We start from the raw sequence: 24,862 nt of genomic DNA, 5'->3' as shown, positions 1-24,862 counted from the left end.
AAGCCCGCAACCCAGGCATGTGCCCTGACTGAGAATCAAACCATGATCTCCTGGTTCATAGGTCAATGCTTAACCACTGAGTTATGCTGGCTGGGCAGAAGTATTTCATTTTTTAATTAACTTGGTACAAATTTGCGACAAACTTTTAGCACAGCTCACAATCCTTGTACATAGCTTAGGCACTCCCCTTTCTCCTTCACTGGGTTTTACTCAGAAAGCACAGACCCATTGGATCAGCCTAAGAAAACATTTGGAAGAGTACAAATCTTATTGATTCATGAACATTTCGACACTGAATACATTAAGTTTTTCTAACTTCTAAAAATTATCTGGGCCATGCAATTCTCCATTGACTGTGGATATTTGAAATTGCCTCTACAAAGATCCCTTACTACTCACATTTATTTAATACCCAAGTTCAGCTTTGAATTCACTCTCTGAACCTATTTGGTTCCTGAGTTTCTGACAGTGAGTAATGAGAGTGGATGGTGAGGGATTCATATGAAAAATGTTCTGAATCGGTTCAATTCTTCAGCTCAGCTGGTAAGAGTTCAGTAGGCTAGAGATACCAGTGTTTGCTCTGCTATCTTCCCAACATGCTTCTAAAAGACATTTTTGCCCATTTTCAGATTGGGAAACTGAAACACATTCAGCACACCACTTGGTGTGTGTGCATGGTGCCATGCACAAACGTGCCGATGACGGTACAGTATCTTGCTCAACAAAATCAGTGCATTACAACACATTGGCCACACTCAGAAACCGTGTGTGTTTAGTCAAATGAGCCTTTTCTGTTTCTCTCTAAGGCCCCATATGGACAGTGGTGTCCTTGCAGATGAAGACTTGTGGTGCTCTAGCCAGGACTATAGCCTGAGTCATCTGGTTTCAGCCCAGAAATCTCTCTCCCTGGGTGGCTGGCTTCCTTGTTAAGAAAGCATCCAGGAGCTATTGGAGATGACATGAAGAAAAGCAGGCCTAATGTACTGGGTTTTCTAAGCATTGCTGCAGCACTTCATTTTCATTTCCCCTTTTTTCCCAGGGTTCTCCTGGACCAGTGGGAGCTGAAGGGAGTGTTGGAAGACCTGGACCTTCGGGGAAAAAAGTTTGTGTTATTTCTTGTAGATTTCAAATACTGAGAGGAAAATTTATTTTCGTTCTTTTCTTGATTTTCATGTTAATTCTTCCCATGTTTGAATCCAGACGCCATCAACCACCCACCAGTTTTCTGCTATTAGATCGATGGGATTTTATTTATTTATGTATTTATTTATTTATTTGTTTGTTTGTTTATTTAGAACTTTGGAGGGGTGATATTGGTTAATAAACTTATATAAGTTTTAAGTCCACAATTCTATAATACGTCATCTGTATATTGCATTGTATGCTCACCAAAGTTTATTTTCCTCCCATCACCATATATTTGACCCATTTATTCCTATTCTCCTCTGACAACAAACAAACAAAACTCATTGACACAGACAACAGGATGGTGCTAATACAGTCTTTTGCTCCCATTGAGAGGTAACTGCTTACCTCTCCATGAAACTGCCCCATTTCACTAGGAGGGACACAGTGATCTCACCCATCATAAAACAACTTTGAAAACCATGGTGGCAGAGTTGGGCTGAGAGTAGGAGGTGGGAGGGGGGTGGAGGAAGTGTCAACTCAAATCTACTTGTGCATGTGGTTCTCTAACTCAACATACCTTTTCTGGTCATAATCTTGCCACCCTGCTTAAATCCTTCCAGCAGCTCTCCCCTAGGGCCAGCTCAGGGGCCTGGAACCAGGGCTGTCACCCGGGGGCCTAGCTTAGAAGGGCCCAAGCATGGTTTAATGTTGTGCTCTCCCCATCTTGAAAGTCTTACTATTTGAACAGGAGCTCTATGCTTTCATTTTACACTGAGCCCCGCAAATTATGTAGCCATTCTTAACTTCCCAGGGCCCTGAGTAAAATCTCCAGACTTTAGAGTAGCTTAGAAGGCCCTTTGCTGATGGACCATGTTTAACTCTAAGGCTTCATAGCTCCTCTCCCTCCTGCATGCTTGCCTGAGGCTTCTCACCAGTGCCTTCCCTCCACCTGCATTCTTCTCGCTCCTCCCTTGACCCTCCTTCCAGCTCACACACCTCATCCTTCAAGACTCAGCATCCATGCTCCTTTTTCAGGCAGCTAGCCTCCCAGCCCCACCAATTCTAATTTAGATCCCCCTTCTCTTTGCTGCCATCGCACCCTGAACTTTATCACACAGGTTTAGAATTGCCTGTCTGTCTCTCTTTCCAACCAGGAGCCCACCTACTATGTTCAATGGTTTATTTTCCACAACAGTAAATAACGGTTGGATGGGCAAATGAACAATTTTTCCCTAGAGTAACTTTTCCACTCCTTGCCTTCTCCTTCAGTCCTTCTGTAACACTGGGGAAGCAGTCCTTGGGTCCAGCTATGGGTTCTGCTGATGTTTTCTGCTTACCTTTGGGAATATCATTATTTGTTTTCTACCCCCCACCTCCTTACATAGCATTGAACTCTCCCTGAGAACCCTGCCTCCCACCTAGTGGACAGAGCTTCCTACGCTGGGAGCTAGGTTTGATTTTACCAATCTGCAACTCTTCTTATCCCATTTACTAGGGAGAACCTGGAATTCCTGGAGATCCTGGGCCAGTGGGGCAACCTGGACAGCAAGGAAAACAGGTAAGAGGTTTAAGGACCCTTGTCCTTTCCCTGTTCCAAGTGCTCAGTTCTGAGGCAAAGAGAAGGGGGCTGACACCATTTGGGGGAGTGAAGGTATTTCAGCACGACCTAGGTAGATGTGGGGACATTTCTCCCATCCCCTGCAGCTCTCGTTCTATAGCTGATCTGTTAAAGTGAGGAAGAACAGTCAGAGGGAAAGGGGGCATGCAGAGAGGGTTATGGATAAGTTAGAATGGGCATTTCAATATTCTAACAACCAATAATGGCCATATAGACATATGTCACTTGAAAATTAGCACTACCCTTTTCTCTCCCCTTCTTGTAAAACTCTAGGGCAACAAGAAGAGGAGAGTAGGGCCAAGAAATGGGCACCTGCTCTAGTGGCTCTGGCTGTGCCAGGGTCTCAGTCCCCCTGGAAGCCCTCAGTGCTTCTCTCCTGACATATAATCTGCCCAGTATAGGCTACAATTAACTTTCAGTTTTGAGAAATTGAAATGAACTGATATGTTCACAGGGAGATTATGGCATCCCAGGCTATGGTCATATAGGACGAAAAGGAATACAGGTAAATATGGAAAACAATTATTTCTTTCATTGATGAATCAAACCTAAATAATATAAGAAAAACTGATCATACTATAGAAGTGTTGTGTTGAATTATTTATGTTTTCTGCTGAAAATTATAGGGCCCAAGAGGATTCCCTGGAGATATGGGGCAAAAGGTATTGTGCACATGACCTTTTGAAATTACCATGATCTTTTTAAAATTTTTTGATTTATTTTTATTATTGAAAGTATTATAGATGTCCCCTTTTCCCCCCACTCCCCCCTCCATGCTGCTCCCTCCCACTCCCCAGGCTTTCACTGCCCTATTGTCTGTGACCATGGGTTATGCATATATGCATATAAGCATGATCTTAACCTTGTATTTGAGAATTGAGGGAAACTTATGGATCTCAAAGAAACAAACAAAAAGCAAGGTGGTTGGTTTGCCTGGGCTTCATAAAAAAAGGACTGTTCTTATCCCTATGAATCTTTAAATTGGAAAAGATTGTCCTGTTCTTCATTGCCTGATGTCCCTTGTCTGGAAACCCTAACTCTAGGTGTCCTCTCGAGTTTAGTCCTTTGTCCTCTTCTTGATTTCTCTGCCTCAATGATCTCATTCAAAACTTGGGTCTTTAGTTCTGGAAGGTGTGGTTCAGTTGGTTGGATGTCACCCTATGCACCAAAAGGATCCCCAGTAGGGGGCGTGTAGGAGACAGCAATCCATGTTTCGCTCTCACATTGATGTTTCTCTCTCTCCCTTCATATCTTTCTAATAATCAGTAAAAATATATATATTTTAAAAGCTGTTGGCTTCAGCTATTGCTATCTGTCCTTCATTTTTGTGGCCTTTATTTCTTCTCACCTGAGAGATTACAATATTCCTCTCATTGGTCTCCTACTTCCCACTTCTCCCTGCTTCAATTAACCCCAAACACTACTATCACTTGATTTTCCCCCAGAACGTAGCCTTAATTTTGTTATTCTCCTGATCAAATATCTCCAGAATTCCTCACCATCTACCAGATTGAAACCCATCTCCATGTTCTACAACCAGACACACCCTCCATTTCAATCAGAGTAGTTTGTGTTACATCTGTTTTATACACTGAAATTATGTATTAAGATTTTCTTTTTTTAAGTGTCTTGTCTAGAAGAGTGTCTTCCATATAGTTGATGCTAAAATTAAAATTTAGAATATAGATTTTAAAAGGTGTCCAATTAAGCAAATCAAATCAACTATAGGAAAAAAGACAATATTTGGATTCTTTTAAAAGTGTTTTAACTGATGAATTATCAAAAGAGATTCTTTCCTTAGGTAGAGAAGGGTGCAAGAAGGGACTATACAGATAACTGTTAGGATGAGAGTTCTCATTGTGGAGGACCAATTTTCTAATTTACTGAAAATGGGGAAAAAACAGCTTATTTCAATTTTGGGATAAATGTGAAATTAGCACATTGATAAGTAAATGTTAAAATTAGTTCTCCCAGAGAAAATTTTTTTTTTTACCTTCAACTTTTTGAGAATTGATTCGTAAATTTAGGAAGTAATTCACTATTTAGTATTAATGTTCCATATGTGTTAGCTAATTTTTGAGCATTTTTCTTAGGTATTTTTATTAACTGACTAGAGGCCCGGTGCATGAAATTCGTGCACTGAGGGGGGGTGTCCCTCAGCCCAGCCTGCACCCTCTCCAATCTGGGACCCTTCGAGGGATGTCCTACTGCCCGTTTAGGCCTGATCCCACCGGGACTACTGGCTCCCAACTGCTCGCCTGCATACCTTCCTGATTGCCCCAAACCGCTTCTGCGTGCCAGCCTGATCACCCCCTAACCACTCCCCTGCCAGCCTGATTGATGCCTAACTGCTCCCCTGCCAGCCTGTTTTCCCCTAACTGCCCTCCTCTGCTGGCCTGGTCACCCCTAACTGCCCTCCCCTGCAGGCCTGGTCACCCCTAACTGCTTTCCCCTGCAGGCCTGGGTCCCTCCCAACTGCCTTTCACTGCAGGTCTGGTTGCCCCCAACTTCCCTCCTCTACCGGCTTGGTCCCTCCCAACTGCCCTCCCCTGCTGGCCTGATCACCCACAACTGCCCTCCCTTGCAGGCCTGGTCCCTCCCATCTTGTGGTGTCCATCTTGTGTCCACATGGGGGATCTTTGACCAATGGGGGCAGCCATCTTGTGTGTTGGAGTGATGGTCAATCTGCATATTACTCTTTTATTAGATAGGATAGAGGCCTGGTGCACGGGTTGGGGCCAGCTGGTTTTCCCTGAAGGGTGTCCCGGATCAGGGTGAAGGTTCCCTTGGGGCGTGGGGTGGCCTGGGCCTGTGGTGGTTTGCAGGCTGGCCACGCCCCCTGGCGACCCAAGCGGAGGCCCTGGGACCTGGGGCTTATTTATCTTCTACAATTGAAACTTTGTAGCCTGTAGCGAAGCCAAGCCTTCTGCTTGCTCTGTGGAGGCGGCCATTTTGGGGGGGATTTATGTATCTTCTATAATTGAAACTTTGTAGCCTTAAGTGGAGGCCTGGGCCAGCCAGGGTGTGCGGAAAGCTTGGCTTCCTCCATTGCCCGGGGCAACCCTAGCCTCCTGCTCTTTCCAGCTCCGTGGCTGCCGCCATTTCTGTTTGGATTTATGTATCTTCTATCATTGAAACTTTGTAGCCTTGAGGGGAGGCCTAGGCCGACAAGGGCAGGCGGAAAGCTTGGCTTCCTCCATTGCTAGGGAAACCCAAGCCTCCCTCCTGCTCTCTGTGGCCGTAGCCATCTTGGTTGGGTTTATTTGCATATTTGCTCCTCATTGGCTGGTGGGTGTGGCTGGTGGGTGTAGCGGAGTGGTGGTTAATTTGCATATTACTCTTTTATTAGGTAGGATTAGATAGCCATTATGCATATCTCTTATATAAAAGGCCCATGGCCATCACGCTGTAACACTGTCATGACCAAACGAGCAGTGGCTGTTGCGGCTGGCAGGGTGGGGTGCGAGCTACTAGCGGCGATGGGCAGGGCAGCCAGCTGAGGCAAGCGGAAGTGAGCTACTCACGCACGATTTCCTGTGTGCTGGGCCTCTAGTTTACACATAAAAATTTGTATTCTTAGAAAATTTTAAATAGTTTTTAGAATATCTAAGTGTATCAATGACTTAGTTCCAAATGATAAAAATTGACTTTTAGTGTTCAATATCTGGTATAGGTATAAGATCAATTAGGTTTTAGATTGGAGAGAATTATTTTTATTCTTTCACAGCAAATATTTCCCATTGATTTTCTTATATCTGAATCTTCAGGGTGAAACTGGCAATCCTGGAATTCCTGGGGAGCCTGGACCCAGAGGATTTAGGGGACTAAGAGTAAGTAGCCTGTAATTCCAGAAATAGCACGTGTTTCCTTGAAAACTCTGGCTTTTGTGCTGCAATAATAAATGTGGATTATTGATCTATCCCAAGGACATCTAAAATTGCACTTCCTAGCTGTGTGATCTTCAATACACCTTTTCAGGGTCTCTATTTCTACAATATGAGAGTTGAACTTAATGACACCAAAGGTCATTTTCAGCTCTGAAAGCCTATGGTTCTGTGACTGAACTATTATAAAGATTTACAGATTGATATCTGGCTGTTTCAAGGATTGTCTGCATCATCCAGTCTTTTCTAAGGCACACATTACAGCCCAGAATATTGATCCTATGAGTGGAAATGAAGCTGACATCTTTCCCCGGTGTCCCTGAGGGTTTTTTTGACAATCCCACTACCCATAACCAAGGTCATCTGGGGTATTCATTTTACAGAAGGCTGTTGAGATTTAATTAGTGAAGTGCAGAGTAGAAGGTTATACTTATTTAAAAACAAAATGTTGAGAAAACGTCCTTTCATTGTAAAGTTTGAATGGAATATCAGCAGTCATTATCAGCTGAAAGGGATACAATTCAACAGATACTTTCCATGTGGCTGGATAGATTTCATTAGCTCCAAATCCATCACCTTAAGGTATGGGAATAACACAGCCCTCCCATTTCCCCTTATGTATGTGGGCAATTATTTTTTGTATTTGATCCTTTGCAGATGAAAGGGTTTTTTTTTTTTTTTTTTTTTTTTTTTTTTTATTAAATCTCTGGGTGCCCTAGTACATTTGCTTTTATTTTTTTGCACCAATCCTAGTTTATAACTAATTTAGATTTAAATGCACAACTAGTGCCAGAGCAAAGTCTGTCACTAAATGAAGAGGCTAAGAAGGAAATGGATGTTTGCCAATGATTAAGAATGGACATCTGTGTTACAAGTAAGGAATTTACTAGACTTGAATTAGTAGTTGCTTTGATAAAAATTTATTTTTAATTGTAAAGTCTTATTAACCTGAGGTCGTCCCATGGCTAGGTGATGTGGAAAGTAACACATATTTCCATCTGCAGCTCACTGCAGGTTTGAAAGGTGTAAAGGGATCTCAAGGGACCCACGGCCCCCCTGGACGGAGAGTAAGTATAGCCGTGAGAACTAAGTCACATGTGCTACTGGTTTCTAGCATGTACAATGGAAAGGGCACAGAATTTAAAGTCAGAAGCACTGGGTTCAAGTCCAAATTCTGCTTGTTACTAGCTGTGTGCCCTTTAGCCAGCCATGGAGTCGTAGTTTACCTCTAAAACAGAGATGACATATCCTATGCTAACCACCTCAAATGGTAGCTGGGAGGATCACAAAATCAAACATATGAACTATAAAGTTCAATGCAAATATTAGCTGCTACTGTTTGTTTTATTTTGTTGTTGTTGTTTTTTTACTGATGTTTTAAAAATAGGGATGGGGTTACATAAGCTTCATAAAATTTCATCCTGCTGGGCAAGTTGATAGAGTTTCCCCAAACCATTAATATTACCTTCCTGTCCTCAAAATGTAAACTCCAGAGATATTTGGAAATATAACTACAACTTTCCACTATGATTCCATCATAAGAGAAATGTCACCTTTGGAAGCATTCCTGGACAGAGTCTAGCACATCCCTCTCTCTCTGATAAATATCCATTTCTCTGTTTTAGTCTCACTCATGTTATGGTAAAGATTTATATACATGTCTCTCTCCCCTGATGAGCACAGTCAGTAGGAACTAAATGTTGCCAGCACCTGTGTTTTGTGTAGGAGGCGCAGGCAGCATTGTGTAAGGAGTGAAGAAACTGCTTACCTTGTTGTGTGCTTTGTGAATATTTTCTGACTACCTGGAGGAGTCCCTTACTTTGGGACTTTATAAGGGAAACAAAAAACATGGGTGTTTTGTGGACGACTGAATCCATAGTAGAATGATAATCAACTACCTATAATGGATATTTTGCTACAATCTTTTCTTTCTTTTGTATTAACTGGTAAATATTATTAGTTGTGTGGGTGAGAATCTAGTCTATGAACCAGTCTGGTCCAGTTTGGGTTTATCTCTTGTTCAGATTCTGGAGCTCTCATTTTGAGGGGATCCCATATTTTCCTGGTCTTGTGCTTGTTCCTGCTGATCTGGGAGAATGCGGCTTCTTTGTCTCAGGCCCTTGATCCCCACCCTTGGGACCAAGCCCCGACAGGGAATCAAACCATGGGGAATTGAACCATGACCTCCTGGTTCATAAGTCGATGCTCACCCACTGAGCTACACCGGCCGGGCTCAAACTCCTTGATTCTTAATAAACCTGTATCTCTGAGTTCTCAATAAATTCCTTCTTGCCGTGCTTTAGGAAGTCTTCTGTTTATAATTTCAAGTTTTCTGATGAGAAATGACTTCTAAGTGTTATATCTTTAGTACAGATATCTTTAAGAAATATAATTCAGTTCACTCTGAGCAGACTTTAGCTTTATTGATCTGACACTGAAACAAAGAACTTGACACTCCTGACTTAACTGGGAAAGAGCATTGTAACCCACCCGTTCAGGAAAACTTAATCCCTCTCTGCCAGCTGCGCTTTTTAGAAAAAAAGGTTTTCCATCACCATATATTTGACCTCATTTACTCTTTTCTACCTCCACCCCCCTTTTCCTTTAGTAACCACCATACTGTTGTCTGTGTCTGTGAGTTTTTGTTTGTCTGTTTGTTCGCTTGTTGCTTTCTTTTTATATCCCACATGAGTGAGATCACATGGTTCTTGACTTTTTTCATCTGACTTATTTCACTTAACATGATAGTCTCAAGATCCATTCATGTTTTCACAAATGACAACATTTCATCTTTTCTACAGCTGAGTAGTATTCCACTGTATGTGTGTACCACATCTTTATCTAATCATTCATCGAAGGACACTTGGGTTGTTTCCATGTCTTGGCCACTGTGAATAATACATGTTGACAAACATTTGTACTCCTTCACTATTTTGGAAATTTTCCCAAAATACCAAAATGGGGTCATTCATATTCAGAGATTTCTGTCGCTCTGAAATAAAATAAATGTACCCAAGAACATAATTTTTAACTAAAAAAAAGAATGAAGGTATTTTCCTTTGCTTTTGTTTTGACGTTAAAGACTCCAATTCACACAGCAATAACTTGCTCTGGTTTTGTTTTCCTAGGGCCCTAAAGGCACAGCGGGGATCCCTGTATATTCTGTATGTATCTCCTTATTCACAAAAGAAAAGCCGATCTACCCACTGGCAAATAAATATGGCTCCTCTGCTCATGTTACTATTCTTTCTCTCTCTTTCTTTATAGCAATGTGATCTGATCCAGTTCGTGCGGGACCACAGTCGTGAGTATCTGTGTGTCTGGGAACAAGAGCATCCATGATTGGTGAGGGCACTTAGGAAGGATGAAGGCAGTGTGAGCATGCATGGTCAGTAGGCTGGATTCAGTGGTGGGGAAGGCAGACATCCCCGGCAGCAGGCTTGTCCTGAGTGCCTGCTGTGGGAACAGCTCACATCAAAGGCGGGGGAAAGCGGGGTTTAAGTAAATGGCATGCAACATGCCTATGGGGAATAGAGACTAACTCACGAGGTGTGTGAATTGGTTCACACATTCCTATGACAATAATGTGCAAAATCCTGAGAAAACATGGTGTTAAAGGGATGTGCATCGGAGTTTGGGTTTTAGTTGGTTAGTTACTCAGTTAATGAAGACTCCTTGGATGGGGGTAATTGAATCCTACTATGGGGAAGTGATGGGGACTGGCAATAGTTTCAGCAAAGGAATAAAGCTGAAGTCAACAAATAGAAGGGCTGTCTTCTTTATGAAAAGGTGGATATAAAGTAGAAAACACCCAGTAACTCATTTCTAAACAATTATCCTAAGGAAATAAAGCAAAACAAGGAAAAAATTATAGGTACCGATAATTGTTGAAATATTCATTGAAGCAAAATAACTGTACCTTCAGATTCTGTACACTTATGATTGTGCATCATCTTCTGATAAAATATTAAGCAGGTACGGTTTTATGAAGACAATCAGAATATGAAAAATATTGCCATTAAAGAGCAGAAAATTAAATTGGATCCTCATTATGTTTACATAGAGGTAAATATATATACATAGAAATGAGTACTGGAGAAGAAGGTAGAAAAAGTGTAACAACTTACTGTGTTAGGTGGGTAGAATTTTAGGTGATTAGTCTTTATGTTTGCATTGCGGTTTATAATCATGCTTATACAATCACAATCGGGAAAATGTAAAATAGGAAAATTGAGGAGACTTTACTGTAGGAGACTGGACGAAAATGTAGCCATTGCAAGTGTGTGGCAAGGACAGAACAACAACTAAAACAAATTTAAAATCCCCGTGAGGCCAAATGGGGAGAGGCTTAGTATCACTGTGGATCAGGAGGTAGAGGAGGGGTTGTGAAGGGAAATCAATTGGTAGGAAAACTGTGATGACTTGAGACATTTTAGAGGAAGATGAACGTTGTGTAAGCCCTAAATTGCAATGAAATGAAGCAGTGGATGAAATGGGGCTGTAATAAAGGAGAGGATCAGGGAAGGAGACTCAAATGTTGAAGTCACTCAAGTGTTTGTGGTCCTTAGAGCCACGTGGATGGATGAGGTTCCAAAGAATGGAAATCCAGAGAGACAGAAACAGAACCCCAAGGGACGAACCCAGGATGGGGCCCGAGTCCTGAGCTGGTGGCTGGGACCCTAAACCCCAGAATGGAATAAGTGATCTAGGAATGTGGAGAGAGGAGTATGGTTGAGAATGAAAGAGAAGGACCCAAATGATTAGAGTTTTGGAGGGAGAGGCATAATGAGGATTTTTAGGAAAAAAAAAAAAAAGAACATTTAAAAAGAAACACACTAAAAGGAGTCACCTAGTTTCACCCAGGCCAGTGTGGCTCAGTTGGTTGGGCGTCATCCAGTGCACCAAGGGGTTGCTAGTTCGATTCCAGGTCACGTCACATGCCCAGGTTGCAGGCTCAATTCCCAGTGTGAGGTGTGCAAGAGGCAGCCGATGGATGTTTCACTCCCACATTGATGTTTCTCTCTCTCTCCCTCTCCCTTTCTCTTTCTCCAAAAACCAATTAAAAAAAAAATTTTTTTTTTTAAAAAGAGGTCAACTAGTTTTTCCAAAGTCACCCAGATTCAAACCCAGACAGGGGTGTCTATTTCTAGCGCCTGTGCTTTTAGCCTCAGAGCTGGGTTGGAGGTTAACAAATAAAAAAGTTCTCTATGAAAAACAAAGGGATCTGTTTCAGGCCTGGAGATGCAGAGGAGGCTGTGGGTTCCGTGTGTTATCTGCTGGCAGAGGCTAAAGACAAAAGCTGCTGATAGGGTTGATGTGAGAGGAGCATGCGCTGTGAGACGGCAGGATGGGAGGCCAGTTTGTTGTCAGTGCTAATAAAACCTTTCATTATATTGGAGTGACTCATTGCTTCCTAGGAACTGAATTGAGTAAAATGAATATGGAAATTGCCAGGCCTGTGCTTACTTAGAGATTGACTGACATTTCCCTGCTTTATCTGACAGAGTAATTCACTTAGAGAAACCAGAGCTATTTTGCTCGGGAGAAACCCTTGGGGGCTTTCCCTCTGCTCTCTAGTTACTGAGATTGCTCAAACGCAGGAGCTGTATTTTTTAGTCCAGACAAAATTCATTTGGAAATCCTCACAGTTCTGCAGGAAAATAGAGCTTCCCAAGGTGTTCACCAGGGAAGAAAACAAAACCCCATATTTTAGCCTTGCTTTGCTGAATGACTCTCAGAAGGCTCTAAGAAGAGATACAAAACAAATTGGATTTTAGCTATCTCACCATTTAATCAGAGGCCCATCTACCCTGCTTCTAAGACAAGTGATCAGTGTTTCTGATTTCAATCCAAATTCTGCTCAAGTCTGCTGGCCATGACTCACAAGGAGAAAGGGTCATGTGGGTCACAGATTAATAAAATTCTGTGTAAGTCTCCCTTCAGCCATGGCTTCCTGTAACTTAAGCATTAGCCTCGTGTGTAATTCGAGTCAAGCCAAATATTAAGCTTTGTTGAAATTTTGTTGTTTTGGGTTAGGTTTAGTCTGCGTTCTGAAACCATAATTGACTCTTCTCTCTCTCTCTCTCTCATTTTTATAGCTTGTTGGAGAGGTGAGTATTCTTACCATACTATGTTTCTCGCTGAAATTATTACTGTGTTCTAACAAGACCGATTTGAAGAAACACTCACCCCTGTGGGATAAAGGACGTCTTTTCTATGCAAACACTTCTGTCTTTTGATTTGGACTATAACCGTCCATGTCATATTTGACCCGGTTGTAAAACAATGACTCCCCCCACCCTCTAGGCCCCAGCCCCTTCACACTGTTGTTCTTTCTAGGTCCTGTCACGATTTATAACTCAATTTGGTCATGGAGTAGGCCCTGTGCTGCCGAGGGATTCGGTGACAGGGCTCCCTGGCTGACCCTATTCTATTGCTCTGTTTGCTGATTGACCCCTGGACACCAGCTTCTTGGACAGGCAGTGTCTCCTCTCTTCCCTCTGACCCACACTTTTCATCTCACCAGGACCCATCGTGCATCTCACTGAGCACCTACCTCTTGTCAGCCTGACCCTGCCGTGAACGGTCTTCCCGGGGCCTGGACTACAACCGGTGGTGCCTGGTGCCTTAGGTTGCAGGGGTCGTTGACCATATCACAGAGTAGGGCACCATACACTTTAACTCTGAAACAAAGCAAAACTTTGTACATGTAAGTGCCCTATAAAAGTTTATGAATTGGAATGAAATCTGCCAGGTACCCGGCTAGACAGACATTAGGAAAGGGAGGCTGTGAAGTCTGCACTTTATGTAGCTAAATATTAATGGTCTGTCTTTATGCAACATCTTCAGGCTAGCAAAGCAGATGCCGTTCCTTCCTTTACACGTAGGTGCCTCCAGTTCTAGAGCTGTATGTGACACTTGCATTTTCCTAGACCTCGGTGTGAGCCAACCTTACTAGAATTAAAGGGATTGGGAAAGGCTCTTTGGTCCAGTGAGATAACTTAATACTTCTGTTTTTCATTTTTTGTAGAAAAGTGTCCAGTATATCCAACAGAGCTGGTATTTGCCCTGGACCAGTCCCATGGTATCACAGAACAGAGATTTAATGAAACGAGGGATGTGATCATTTCTATTGTCAATGACCTTAACATCAGGGAAAATAATTGCCCTGTGGGAGCAAGAGTTGTTGTGGTTGCCTATGACTCAGGCATCAGCTATCTCATCCGTTGGTCCGACTACCATACCAAGAAACAGCTCCTCCAGCTTCTTTCCCAAATAAAATATCAAGTCCCCACAGAAACCCGAGACATCGGTAATGCGATGAGGTTTGTGGCCCGGAACGTTTTCAAGCGGACGTATGCGGGAGCCAACGTGAGGAGGGTTGCTGTGTTTTTCAGCAATGGACAAGCATCCAGCAAGTCATCCATCATCACGGCCACCATGGAGCTTAGCGCCCTGGATATCAGTCCAGCAGTCTTTGCTTTTAATGAAAGGGCTTTCCTGGATGAGGCTTTTGGGGTAAGAACTTCTCTTGGCAACTTCGTTTTTAAGATAGCAGTACTAGCAGGATGGCAATGGCGGGGTGTAGAGGGAGATCTGTGGCCTCTTGAGTCCCTCTGCAGTTTACACAGCTGTTTGGTTGCCAGGGTCCATCAAATCTAATATCAAATAATAACAGCAGTCAGTAATAATAGCAGCCACGTTTGCTCAGCTCTTTGCCGTGGGCCACGCACTGTCCCTAGAGATGTATGCACATACTCATACATTGTCACAACCCCCTGAAGTCAATGCAGTGTTATCTCCAATTTAAAATTAGGAAACGGGGGCCCAGAGGGTTTGAGTGACTTCTACAACTCTGTACGGTGACTACATGGCTAAACAAGATTTGAACCCAGGTCTGTCTGATGGGAAGGGCTGAGAATATGGTGCTCTACCAGCCCTCTGCCCATCTGATTCTCAGATATGTCATCTGTTCCCTGTATCTCATTGAACAGCTGGTCTTCACCTGTCATGGGTGAAGTTTAGGGGATCTCTGAACCCCTAATGTGATATGAGACATTTGATGTATATGAACATTTTTCCCAAGAGAGGTTCCTTCCCTTTTGGATCCACAGATTCTTATGGGATCAGTGCTTCCCTGTCCTTCCCCCCAAAACTGAAGAACTTCTCCATCTACTGTTCTCCTATTTTTCCATATGCCCAAATTATTCATGAAATACATGTTTCTGGAACTGTGTGAAGCCCTCATGTCATCCAACAGGTTATAAAGGTCTATTTTCATACAAATACTCATATTTCTACTGTAAAAAAAATAATGAAGAGAATCCATCTGCTCATAATGCACCCAAGAATTTTTTAGAAATAGAAGCCCCGAGAGAGTCACAATAGATCCTGACAGAAAGGATTGTAAAAAGTCAAAGTTTTTTTTTCTCTAAAAATAATTATCTCCCAACATACTAGATAATGTACTTATTTGTTATGTTATGATATATGTCCCCCCACAAACATGTAAGGTAGAGATTTTATCTCCTTTGTTCATTTCTGTATCCCCAGCACCAAGAACATTATAGGCACTCAATAAATATTTGCTGAATGAATAAATGAATGGATGAATGATGAACCCATGATATACTTCTATGAATAGACTTCCTTGATTTACCAAGGCAGCATTTCGTCTCTACCTGGGGGACCAACAAGGTCAAATACAAAATAACACCCAAAGTATCCAATTTCGTAAAAAGTAGAGAGTAGGAATGTAGTAAATACTTTCAAACCATAAGGCTGGAATGATTATAAATATTTCCAAATGTTCACTTTGCACTTTACAGAAAAACAGGAGGTGTGACTTTCTAAACCCTTTACTTTCCCAATGGAGATGGAGAAAAAAAAATAAAAGCATCTTTGTGGATTGAGGGATAGCTTCATCACTACCTGGGAATGGTAGCTTTATCTCCTTGTAATAGAAGCCTCTGCCTTGCACAGTGCCTCACATAGTAAATGCCCAATAAGTAGTAATTGTCTCAATGAATGAGTGAATTCACTCATGCTACATATTGTCCATTGTAGTGAGCATTAATGCAAAAAATGTAATCCAGAAACACAAAATCAGGCAGTGTACCAACAAGAATTTTGCATAGACTCAGTGTCTTCTGTCTGCTGCCTTGTAGAGCAGACTTCCAATTGGAATTTGTGAGTGGGAAGTCCCCTGGACATCTGAAAGATGTGCCTTCCCGTAGACAGTGTGATCAGGGTGGACATAGTTGGGATCACTCCTTGACGAGGCCAAGGAAACCTTGTGAGTATAAAATTTCTGCAGGACCCAACGTCAGAAGCTGGTGTGCAGTACATAATCAGCTGGCGCACAGTCAGAAGCATGTAAAACTTCAGGGCAGAATTGCAGGCTTGGAAATAAGAGTGAGATTTTAATACCTGCCCCCATGCATGAATCTGGTGGTTATCTTGTGGCAATTTTCTCACCAGAAAATAGGGATGCTGTTACCTGTTCTTTATTCTTCTTGAAATTATGTTTAGGATAAAAGGGGGAGTGTGTGTGTGTGTGTGTGTGTGTGTGTGTGTGTGTGTGTGTTTAAAGATGCACTGAATAGAGCAAAAGGTTATAAAAAAGGTAATGGTGATTGGTTGGGTGTTTTTCAAACTAATATTTAAAGTGGGTGCACAATGGCTTTCTAATAACTAAAAAAAGTGAGCCAATAAGCATATTCTTTTTTTTTTAATACAGTTTGACAACACTGGAACATTCCAGGTGATTCCAGCTCCTTCAAGTGGGGACCATGAACCATTAGAAAGACTTCAGCGTTGTACCCTTTGCTATGGTAAGACCAGTGAGAAGTATTTATTGTGCTGAAACACTTAAATGCCCTCTGGATGAGTTATTAAATATGACTTTATCAGAGATTTCTAATTTTGTTGCACATTTTGTTTTAAGTTTTCCAACACCATATGTCAGGGGTTCAATCTCTGCAATATTTGCAGTTTCCATAGAATGTGAAAATTGGTTTAGAAGATTATTCCAATTGATATGGCTTTTCTTGGGGACCGTTTGGTACTTTGTATCAAGAGCCTCTAAAATATTGAAAATATTTTCTGAATTTGAAATGATCGTACATTTCAAGTATATAGGCTACCCACATCTGCTTTTAACAAAGACCTTCCCAAACTGTCTGCTAGTTGCTACAGAAATATTGGGACATTGAAAATTCCTCATTAAACAAAATAAACTGATGAACAAAAAAGATCCAGAGTCATTGAAGCATGCAACAGACTGATTTAGTTCACAGGGAAGGTGGGGAGGGGGAGGGTAAGAGATTAATCAAAGAATTTATCTGAGCATATGCATAGCTAATGGTCACAGGCAATAGTGAGATGAAAGCCTGAGGAGGTGGGAGGTTGGGGGAGAAGAGTGAAGGGGGCCAATAGGGGAAAAGGGGGGACATCTGTAATCCTTTCAACAATAAAGATAAATTAAAAATAAATAAATAAGAATAAAGATATTTTTAAAAAGAAAGAAAGAAAATTAATTTAAATGATGTGAGATTGAAGAAGTGTTGGTCAAATTATTAATTCTTGGTAATCAGTTACTGAGTCACTTGAAGATCTCAAACAACAGTCTTGTGCAACATTGAACATTGATGAGTCTCTCTACGTATTTTTCAGATAAATGTTTTCCAAATGCTTGCACCAGAGAGATTCTTTTGCCTGAAAATTCTCACATGGATGTAGCCTTCCTCTTAGACAATTCTCAGAATATAGCAAGTGGTGAGTTTAAGGTTATGAAAGACTTGCTGAGCTCAATGCTCGACAACTTCAACATTGCTTCAGACCCCTTAATCTCAGACTCTGGCGATAGGATTGCCCTGTTGAGCTATTCTCCTTGGGATAGTTTGAGGAGAAAGAAGGGTGCAGTCAAAACAGAGTTTGCATTTACAACTTATAACAGCCAAGTCCTAATGAAGAACCACATCCAGAATTCCCTCCAGCAGCGAAATGGAGAAGCCACCATTGGCCATGCCCTGCTGTGGACCATGGAGAATCTCTTCCCAGAAGCACCCAACCTGAGAAAACATAAGGTCATCTTTGTGGTCTCAGCTGGGGAAAATCACGAGAGAAAGGAATTACTAAAGAAGATGGCTCTGAGAGCCAAGTGTCGAGGCTATGCCATATTTGTGATTTCCTTGGGCTCTCCACATGAGGACCACTTGGAAGAGTTAGCCAGCTACCCACTTGATCGCCATCTGATACAGCTCGGGAGAATTCACACACCAGATCTGGATTATATTGTGAAGTTTTTAAAGCCATTTGTGTACTCCGTCCGACGTAAGTCATTATTTTGTTTTTCCTGTTTGTTTTAACGAATTATTTGGTTAATAGTGTTGATAAGCTAACAAGTTTTTGTATCTACAACTAACCCAAATATATGAATTAGACTTTCGGTGAGTTGGAGAGAGGGCTAGGTCACATCTGATTACACCCCGTTTATATCTTGGTCATAATGTGGTGAGACCTTCCTTCTTCATGATAGAATGTCTTTTAGCCCAAATCTCAGCACTTTAGAAAGCACAGGGTTACTGGAGGTCTCCTGAGCCACACTCCCTCAACCTAAAGGGAGTTTAGCCACTCTTAGATGGTCTCCAGGATGAGCATTTAAATAAAAGTTTTCTCTGCTACCCCAGGTTTATTTCCTACCTTGGCCCACCCTGGAGACCCGCATGCGGGTGTAAAGACCACACGGTCCTGTGCTGTTCCCAAAGCGTGAGAGCATACAACACATGGCTGTTGAAATGCAGGTTCTGATTCAGTGTGTCCAGGGTGGAGGCTGAGATCCTGCACTTCTAACAGCTTCCCCAGTTACGACAATACTCCGGCCCAAGAATGACACTTTGAGGAGCAAGGTTCTAGGCCAGTGCACTCCCGTGTCACCACCCCTGGATGGGTGCGAGTTCACAAACTGGGCTGTGGAGGGAGAAATACAGAAACTGAGAGGAAGCATCTAGGAAATGTTAAAGCAACTTGACAATGACATGGCATGCAAGCGCATGAACAGTGGATGCTGTCTTATTGTACAAGATGACCAGAAGTATCAGTCTCCAAAGGATTAGAAATAAAAATGCCTTGTCCTTCACCACAAGTGGTTTGAGAAACACTTTTTCTATAGCAGTGCTTCTCAACTGAGGGTAATTTTGCCCCTCAGAGCACATTTGTAAATGTCTGTAGACATGTTTGGTTGTCACAACTGAGGGAGAGGATCTGGCATCTGGTGGGTAGAGGCCAGGGATCTGCTAAGCATCCTACAATACACAGGGCACCCTCCCAAGCCCTGGCAGCAAAGAATGATCCAGCCCCAAATGGCAGTAGCACTGAGCTTGAAAAATTGCTCTAGAGCGTGATTCTCAACCTTTCTAATGCCGCGACCCTTTAATACAGTTCCTCATGTTGTGGTGACCCCCAACCATAAAATTATTAAAGGGTCGCGGCATTAGAAAGGTTGAGAACCACTGCTCCCAGAGAATTGGAGCTGAACTTATTCTCTCTGGGAATCTGACAGGTTCAGAGTTAGGTTCTGCTGAAACCAATGCTACCATCCTAGAATTCCAGAGTTGCCCTGGTGTTCGAGGAATGTCCAACACCACCGCAGTGACAGGATCTTGAGAGTTCACTCTTCATTGCAGAGGGCTCCACCTTTCTCCTTTGGCTCACGTTCGATTGAAGAAGCAAATAATTGCCCACTTGGAAATATCATGTTATTTCTTTAACTCTGAATGCCTTCATCAGAGTATGATACCTCATTCTATTATGTAAAAATATAGAAAAATGCTTCCAATTAAATGCTGATACTAACTTTCCTTTTAGAGTGTTGTATTAAATAATAATTAGAGGAGTTCTTTTAGACAGACTACCATGTAGCAGTCGTGCCATGACTGTTTAAGGCATCACTAAAACTTCATATTCAAAATTTGACTCTAGTGAGTGATTTATTAACTCAGAGTTACTAATATCCACCTTTTCCCGTTGACTATTGTTCTTCATACCATCAAGACTGAGGATGATGCAGCACTTTTAAAAGACTATAAATAACTCAGAGCTGGTCTCGCTGGGTTCGTGCGTGGCCTTAAAATTATGTAGAGCTTGCTATCGTTTGACTCCCACCAGAGCAATGTAGTTAAACATCCAGTTCACTGCCTTCCCATAACCACTTGGTTTGTAGGGGTTAAAAGACTCCTCTCCTAATACTTCTGGGAACTTTTTAAAACCACTGACACCAGTTCTACAGGTTTCGATGCTGGCATGTTTGCTGTTCCCACATGCACAGACAATAACTGCCTTGCAATTCTGCCTCACTAACAGCAACTGTCAAGTGCACTTGATTAAAAGACATAGTCTCATTTCAGAGAAATAGAAAAAAAAAAAAGCTCATCCTAGAGCCAGAGAAATATGATTGGTATAAAACCATAAACATTATCTGAGATATTTTCATGGAGTCTTGGACCATTTAATGGTCAAAGGCCTCTTTTTACTAAAAACTATGTGTTTTCCTGAATAAGGGGGGAAATGATATACTCCTCAATATTTCACAGCTTATAGAACAACAATGGGGAGGGCATCAAGGGATTTATTTAGGTCAGTAAGCTAAAACCCTTTCTGTGGTTCCTTTCTTCCTAGAAATCAGTGTTAATTGGTGCAGAAGCACAGAAATGGCATCCTGTAGTGAAATATTACATTTTCTGTATTTGATTTGTTAGCAAAGTGAAGCAGCTTTATAGAGTCAGAATAAAATTTCCCTTAGATTATGTGAGCCTGAGTGTATGGGAGTCATGGGTCTCTGCATCTCAGTGAACCCTTAAATGAGCAATTTGAGGAAGTCTGTTTTCCCTGACCCTGATCATTCTTTGACTGACAAACACTCTAACATCAAATTTTGAATGCTATTTCTGGTTGCTACTATATTCTGTTTTCACCCCAGCCAAATTTTGCTGAAATATATTAGTGACCTTTATTGTCTCAAGAAGATTCCTACTGGGATTCTCTTTACCTAGCATACCCAATTTCTTGTTTAAAAATCTAACTATATCTCTGCTCTCTCAATAGGAGGATTCAATCAGTACCCGCCACCAGCGCTTGAGAATGCCTGTAGACTCATCAATTCACAAGCAGAGGATAATCAAAACAGCGGTCTCTTGTGAGTCAAAAGCTCTTATATTTACAAGTGACTGTTAATGGACTGACGGGTGTGTAACTGGCTGATGGCAGGTTATCAGGGTGAGGAAGCTAATAAGGTCTCTGAAGTAAAGGCTCTTCATGCATCTCATTTTCTGTAGCAGAAGTTCCACATCAAGCCTGCTTCCTGGATTGATGTTCTTATAACATCCTCATGAGCTTTCTTACAAGTTTGCCTTTAAATTCATGGTTTCCTCAGAAATGCCCACATTGAAATTTACTCCAGAATAGAAACCACAATTGAGCCTCAACCCACCTCAACCTCACTGCCCATCTGTCCCACCATGAGTGCTGGGTTCTGGCCACACCGGCCTCTCACCTGCCTTGTGTGAGCTGTTGATCCATCCTCCTGGGCCTCTGGTCATGCTGCCTAGGACCCCATTCCTGCCAGTGAGACCCCACCCATCTTTCATGGCCCTAACTGAAACTGTCTCCACTTTGAGGTCCATCTTTACTTTCAATCAAAATCCATAATTCATCCTTCTTTATACCTTTTTATACATCTGCTGAGACACTTAGTACAGTCTATCACTCACTGAAGTCTGGGCCTGCATGCTTCATGGTTTCATCCTCAACACAAAGCATAAAAGACCTCACAATATAGCTGCACATGTAAATAATTTTCCTTAAAATTGTATCCTAAATAAAAATACAAATAATTGGTCTGAATGAAACTTGAACCTCAAACAGAACAAGTGTGGCCCATTGGGTTGCTCTCTGCTTCTCTCTATACTTCCCTGCGCTTGGATCCCTGAATGCAGCCTTGCAAAAGTCCAAATTTCAGGCCATAATTACTCCATCCTCTCAGAGGCAGTTAACCTAAGAGCTTCTCAGAACAGATAAGGTCTCTTACAGAAGCAAAATGGCAAGATCAAGGTTCCTCAGAATTCATGCAAGTTCATGTTCCTCTAAAGTCAGATTTCATTTAGTTGGTAGTTTAGCAAGGAGTGTCCAACACCCAACACCTTCTGAAAGGCAACATAACATTGATGTCATGCAAAGCAATGTTTCCCAGCATTAAATAAGTGATAAAGTCATTTAAAGGAAAATCAAGTCTTACAGAACTGACAATAAAATAGTATAATGTTATTTAAACATGTACAAACAAACATAAATCTAGCTGAAAACACCATATGCTTATAGTTCTTATGTAACTATCAGACCAAAACAAATTTTTGCATCAAACCCAAGTAAACTCAACAAGACACAAATTTAAAACACTAATTTAATGGTTGAATCTAGTTTGCCAAAATAGAATTCCTGAAAATTAAAAACATATGATACATATTGGCAAAATATGATGCATCCTGCCACAATGATCATTCCTAATTGTGTGTTATGATATTATTTGGCTTTTACTTGGTATGAATGTATTATTCATGTATTATGTCTGACTTTTTTCTTTTCTTCATTAACTTTCAACAGTTAAAGTAATACTGGTGGGTGCCAAACCCCAGTATGAAAAACAAATGTAAACATGGACATTATGATTACATAATTTATTTACATGAATAAAATAAGAGTAAACTTATATTGAATATGTTTTCTATCATCATCTAAATAAAACTATTCTCAAATTATCCTAGGGAACTCTTAATCACATAAGAATAAAAATGTAGAGACTATTTTATGAAACATAATGTCAATGAGATAAGTTTTATATAGTCTTATTCTTCTCAGAGCAGTTCTTGGTAAATTAAATGACTATTTTTTATATATTCTATGGTGATTAGTATGAATATGAAACACATTATTTGGTTGTTCCAAATAACCTGTGATTGACCTTCTTGTCATTTATCTAAAATTCTGTGGCAAATCAGATTTGGTTTATTCGAAAGTAGTATTTCATAGGCTATAAGCAGATTGGGGGAAAGGAAGGATAAATGGGAATTTTTTTAATTTACCAGTTTATACTTTCTTAAAATAATAAGTATAATGAATCTCCATGGACTATATGATTGAAATGAATTTAGATTTTTAACACTCTTTTTTTCAAGATATAATTAAATAGCTATATTAAATTGTTGTGATATTTTATTTGCATTCCCCAAAGTTTTCTAGATTTATCTAAGACTTCCCATTTTATCTTTCAGATTTACTGCTGAGCCATATGAGATTCCTTCAGGAGAGAATAGCTTCATCAACCAGGAATTAAATGCTGAGAGAGACACATCTTTTATGTTGGATGACCATTTGGTTCACATTCTAAGCCAAATATTTATGCCACCAAAATTAATGACTAAGTATGAAGATCAGGATTCTGAAGAAATTGCAAGTCTCACTTCTGGTAAGGAAATGAAAAGTTACAATGGAAATTTATAGATAACTGGTCCTTGTCTTTTAGCAATAATAGAGAATCAAATACATTAAGGCAGGTATCTAAAGCAACATTTTCCAAGTTCAAAGTGATAGCTACAACTACTCCTTTTATTTAAAGTAAAGATTTAAATGTTGACAGGCACTGCTAAGGAAGTTGCTACTATAAACTATAAGTAATGTCCTTGATATTCTTTTTTTTATAATGTTTTTATTGATTTCAGAGAGAGGAAGGGAGACGGAGAGAGAGATAGAAACATCAATGAGAGAGAAACATCGATCAACTGCAGGAGATCAGCTGCCTCCTGCATGCCCCCTACTGGGGATCAAGCCTGCAACCCTGGCATGTGTCCTGCCTGGGAATCAAACCCTCAATCTCCCAGTGCAGGAGACAAAGCTCAATCAACTGAGCCACACCAATTGGGCTTGTCCCTGACATTCTTTTCAAATTTAAGGTCTCTCTGGATTCCACAACTTAGGTTAGTGTGATGTACAAGGAGGTAATATAGAGAACAACAAAGTCAAGGGATAAAAATGACTTTAAAAGTTGGCCTGGCCAGAGCCCCAGAATTAGTGATTGCATGACTTTATATGAGTTATTTTTGAGAAACCTAGAAATGATAAAGCATAAACTCTCCCACTGCTTCCTCTATACATTTGAATGGCAAAGCAGCAATACCTTTTGTCAGGATTTAATAATTTAAAATAAATCAGATATATACGATATTAGTATTTCCACGAAAAAGGACGACATTCTAAATAGACTGTTCAGCCATTCCATCTTTGCAACTAGAATCTTCCAAAATGCTCCTTTGACCAGAATGCCAGCATTTAAGGCATTATGTCATAAATACCATGTGTGCTGTTAGAATATTTAAATGTAAAAGAAAAAGGGGCCAATTGCATGCCAATTATTTATGTGGATAAATAATATTTATTTCTTAGTAGCTTCCTTAGATACATTTTCTTTTATTCAGGTTTGACACTAATGTCCCTACCTTGTCCCACTATTTCTCAAGTATGAACATTTGAACTTTATCTTTTAAAAAGTTAAACATTCTGTAAAGGAATACATTTACATAAAAGAAGCTAGAATTAAGAATAAAAGAGTCAATCAATCGTTAGTTGAAAAATAAGACTTAAAAAAAAGGCAATGCAGCCTGGCTGGCATGGCTCAGTGGTTGAGTGTCACCCTATGAACCAGGAGGTCATGGTTTGATTCCCTGCCCTGTCAGGGCACATACCAGGGTTGTGGGCTTGATCTCCAATTTGGGGTGTGGAGGAGGCAGCTGATCAATGATTCTCTCTCACCATTGATGTTTCTCTCTCTCTCTCCCTCACCCTTCCTCTTTGAAATAAATGAAAAAATATATTTTTTAAAAGGAGGTAATGCATTAAAACTGAATGTATGTAGTACCATGGCTTTAAGGTACTTGAGTGTGTGTATTTTCAGTTAAAAAATTTTAATGTCATATAGAGATAGCTTAAAGAAGAGAATAAAATATTTGTTCTTTTTAAGGGATGTAGTTAATTTGGAGTGTTTATTTTAATGGTAAGGGAATAACAACAGCCTTCAAGGCACAGGAATTTCTTATGGTTTAATTTAAAAAGAGGCAAATGAGAGAAGTGGTTTGGGCTATGGTAGGATAAAAAACTGTCATTTGTGAGAGTCTTATTAGAGGTA

General features: G+C 40.9%; 1 protein-coding gene across 1 annotated transcript in view; it reads left to right on the top strand.

The window, feature by feature from the left end:
* Positions 1-24,862, top strand: part of COL6A5 (collagen type VI alpha 5 chain) — a gene marked incomplete at its 5' end in the record, with an annotated part of 83,147 nt that overhangs the window by 38,418 nt on the left and 19,867 nt on the right. The window contains 13 exon segments of the mRNA XM_080672233.1: positions 1,040-1,102; positions 2,624-2,686; positions 3,201-3,251; positions 3,373-3,408; positions 6,514-6,576; positions 7,635-7,697; positions 9,759-9,794; positions 9,898-9,945; positions 13,663-14,148; positions 16,370-16,463; positions 17,305-17,964; positions 20,734-20,824; positions 22,956-23,149. Coding sequence (XP_080528359.1) covers positions 1,040-1,102; positions 2,624-2,686; positions 3,201-3,251; positions 3,373-3,408; positions 6,514-6,576; positions 7,635-7,697; positions 9,759-9,794; positions 9,898-9,945; positions 13,663-14,148; positions 16,370-16,463; positions 17,305-17,964; positions 20,734-20,824; positions 22,956-23,149 — 1,948 coding nt within the window.

Source organism: Plecotus auritus, assembly GCF_963455305.1.
Source record: "Plecotus auritus genome assembly, chromosome: 6".
In the NCBI taxonomy this organism is placed as follows: Eukaryota; Metazoa; Chordata; class Mammalia; order Chiroptera; family Vespertilionidae; genus Plecotus; species Plecotus auritus.
The sequence above is the reverse complement of the archived record's forward strand: the minus strand, read 5'-3'. Positions and strand labels throughout refer to the sequence as shown.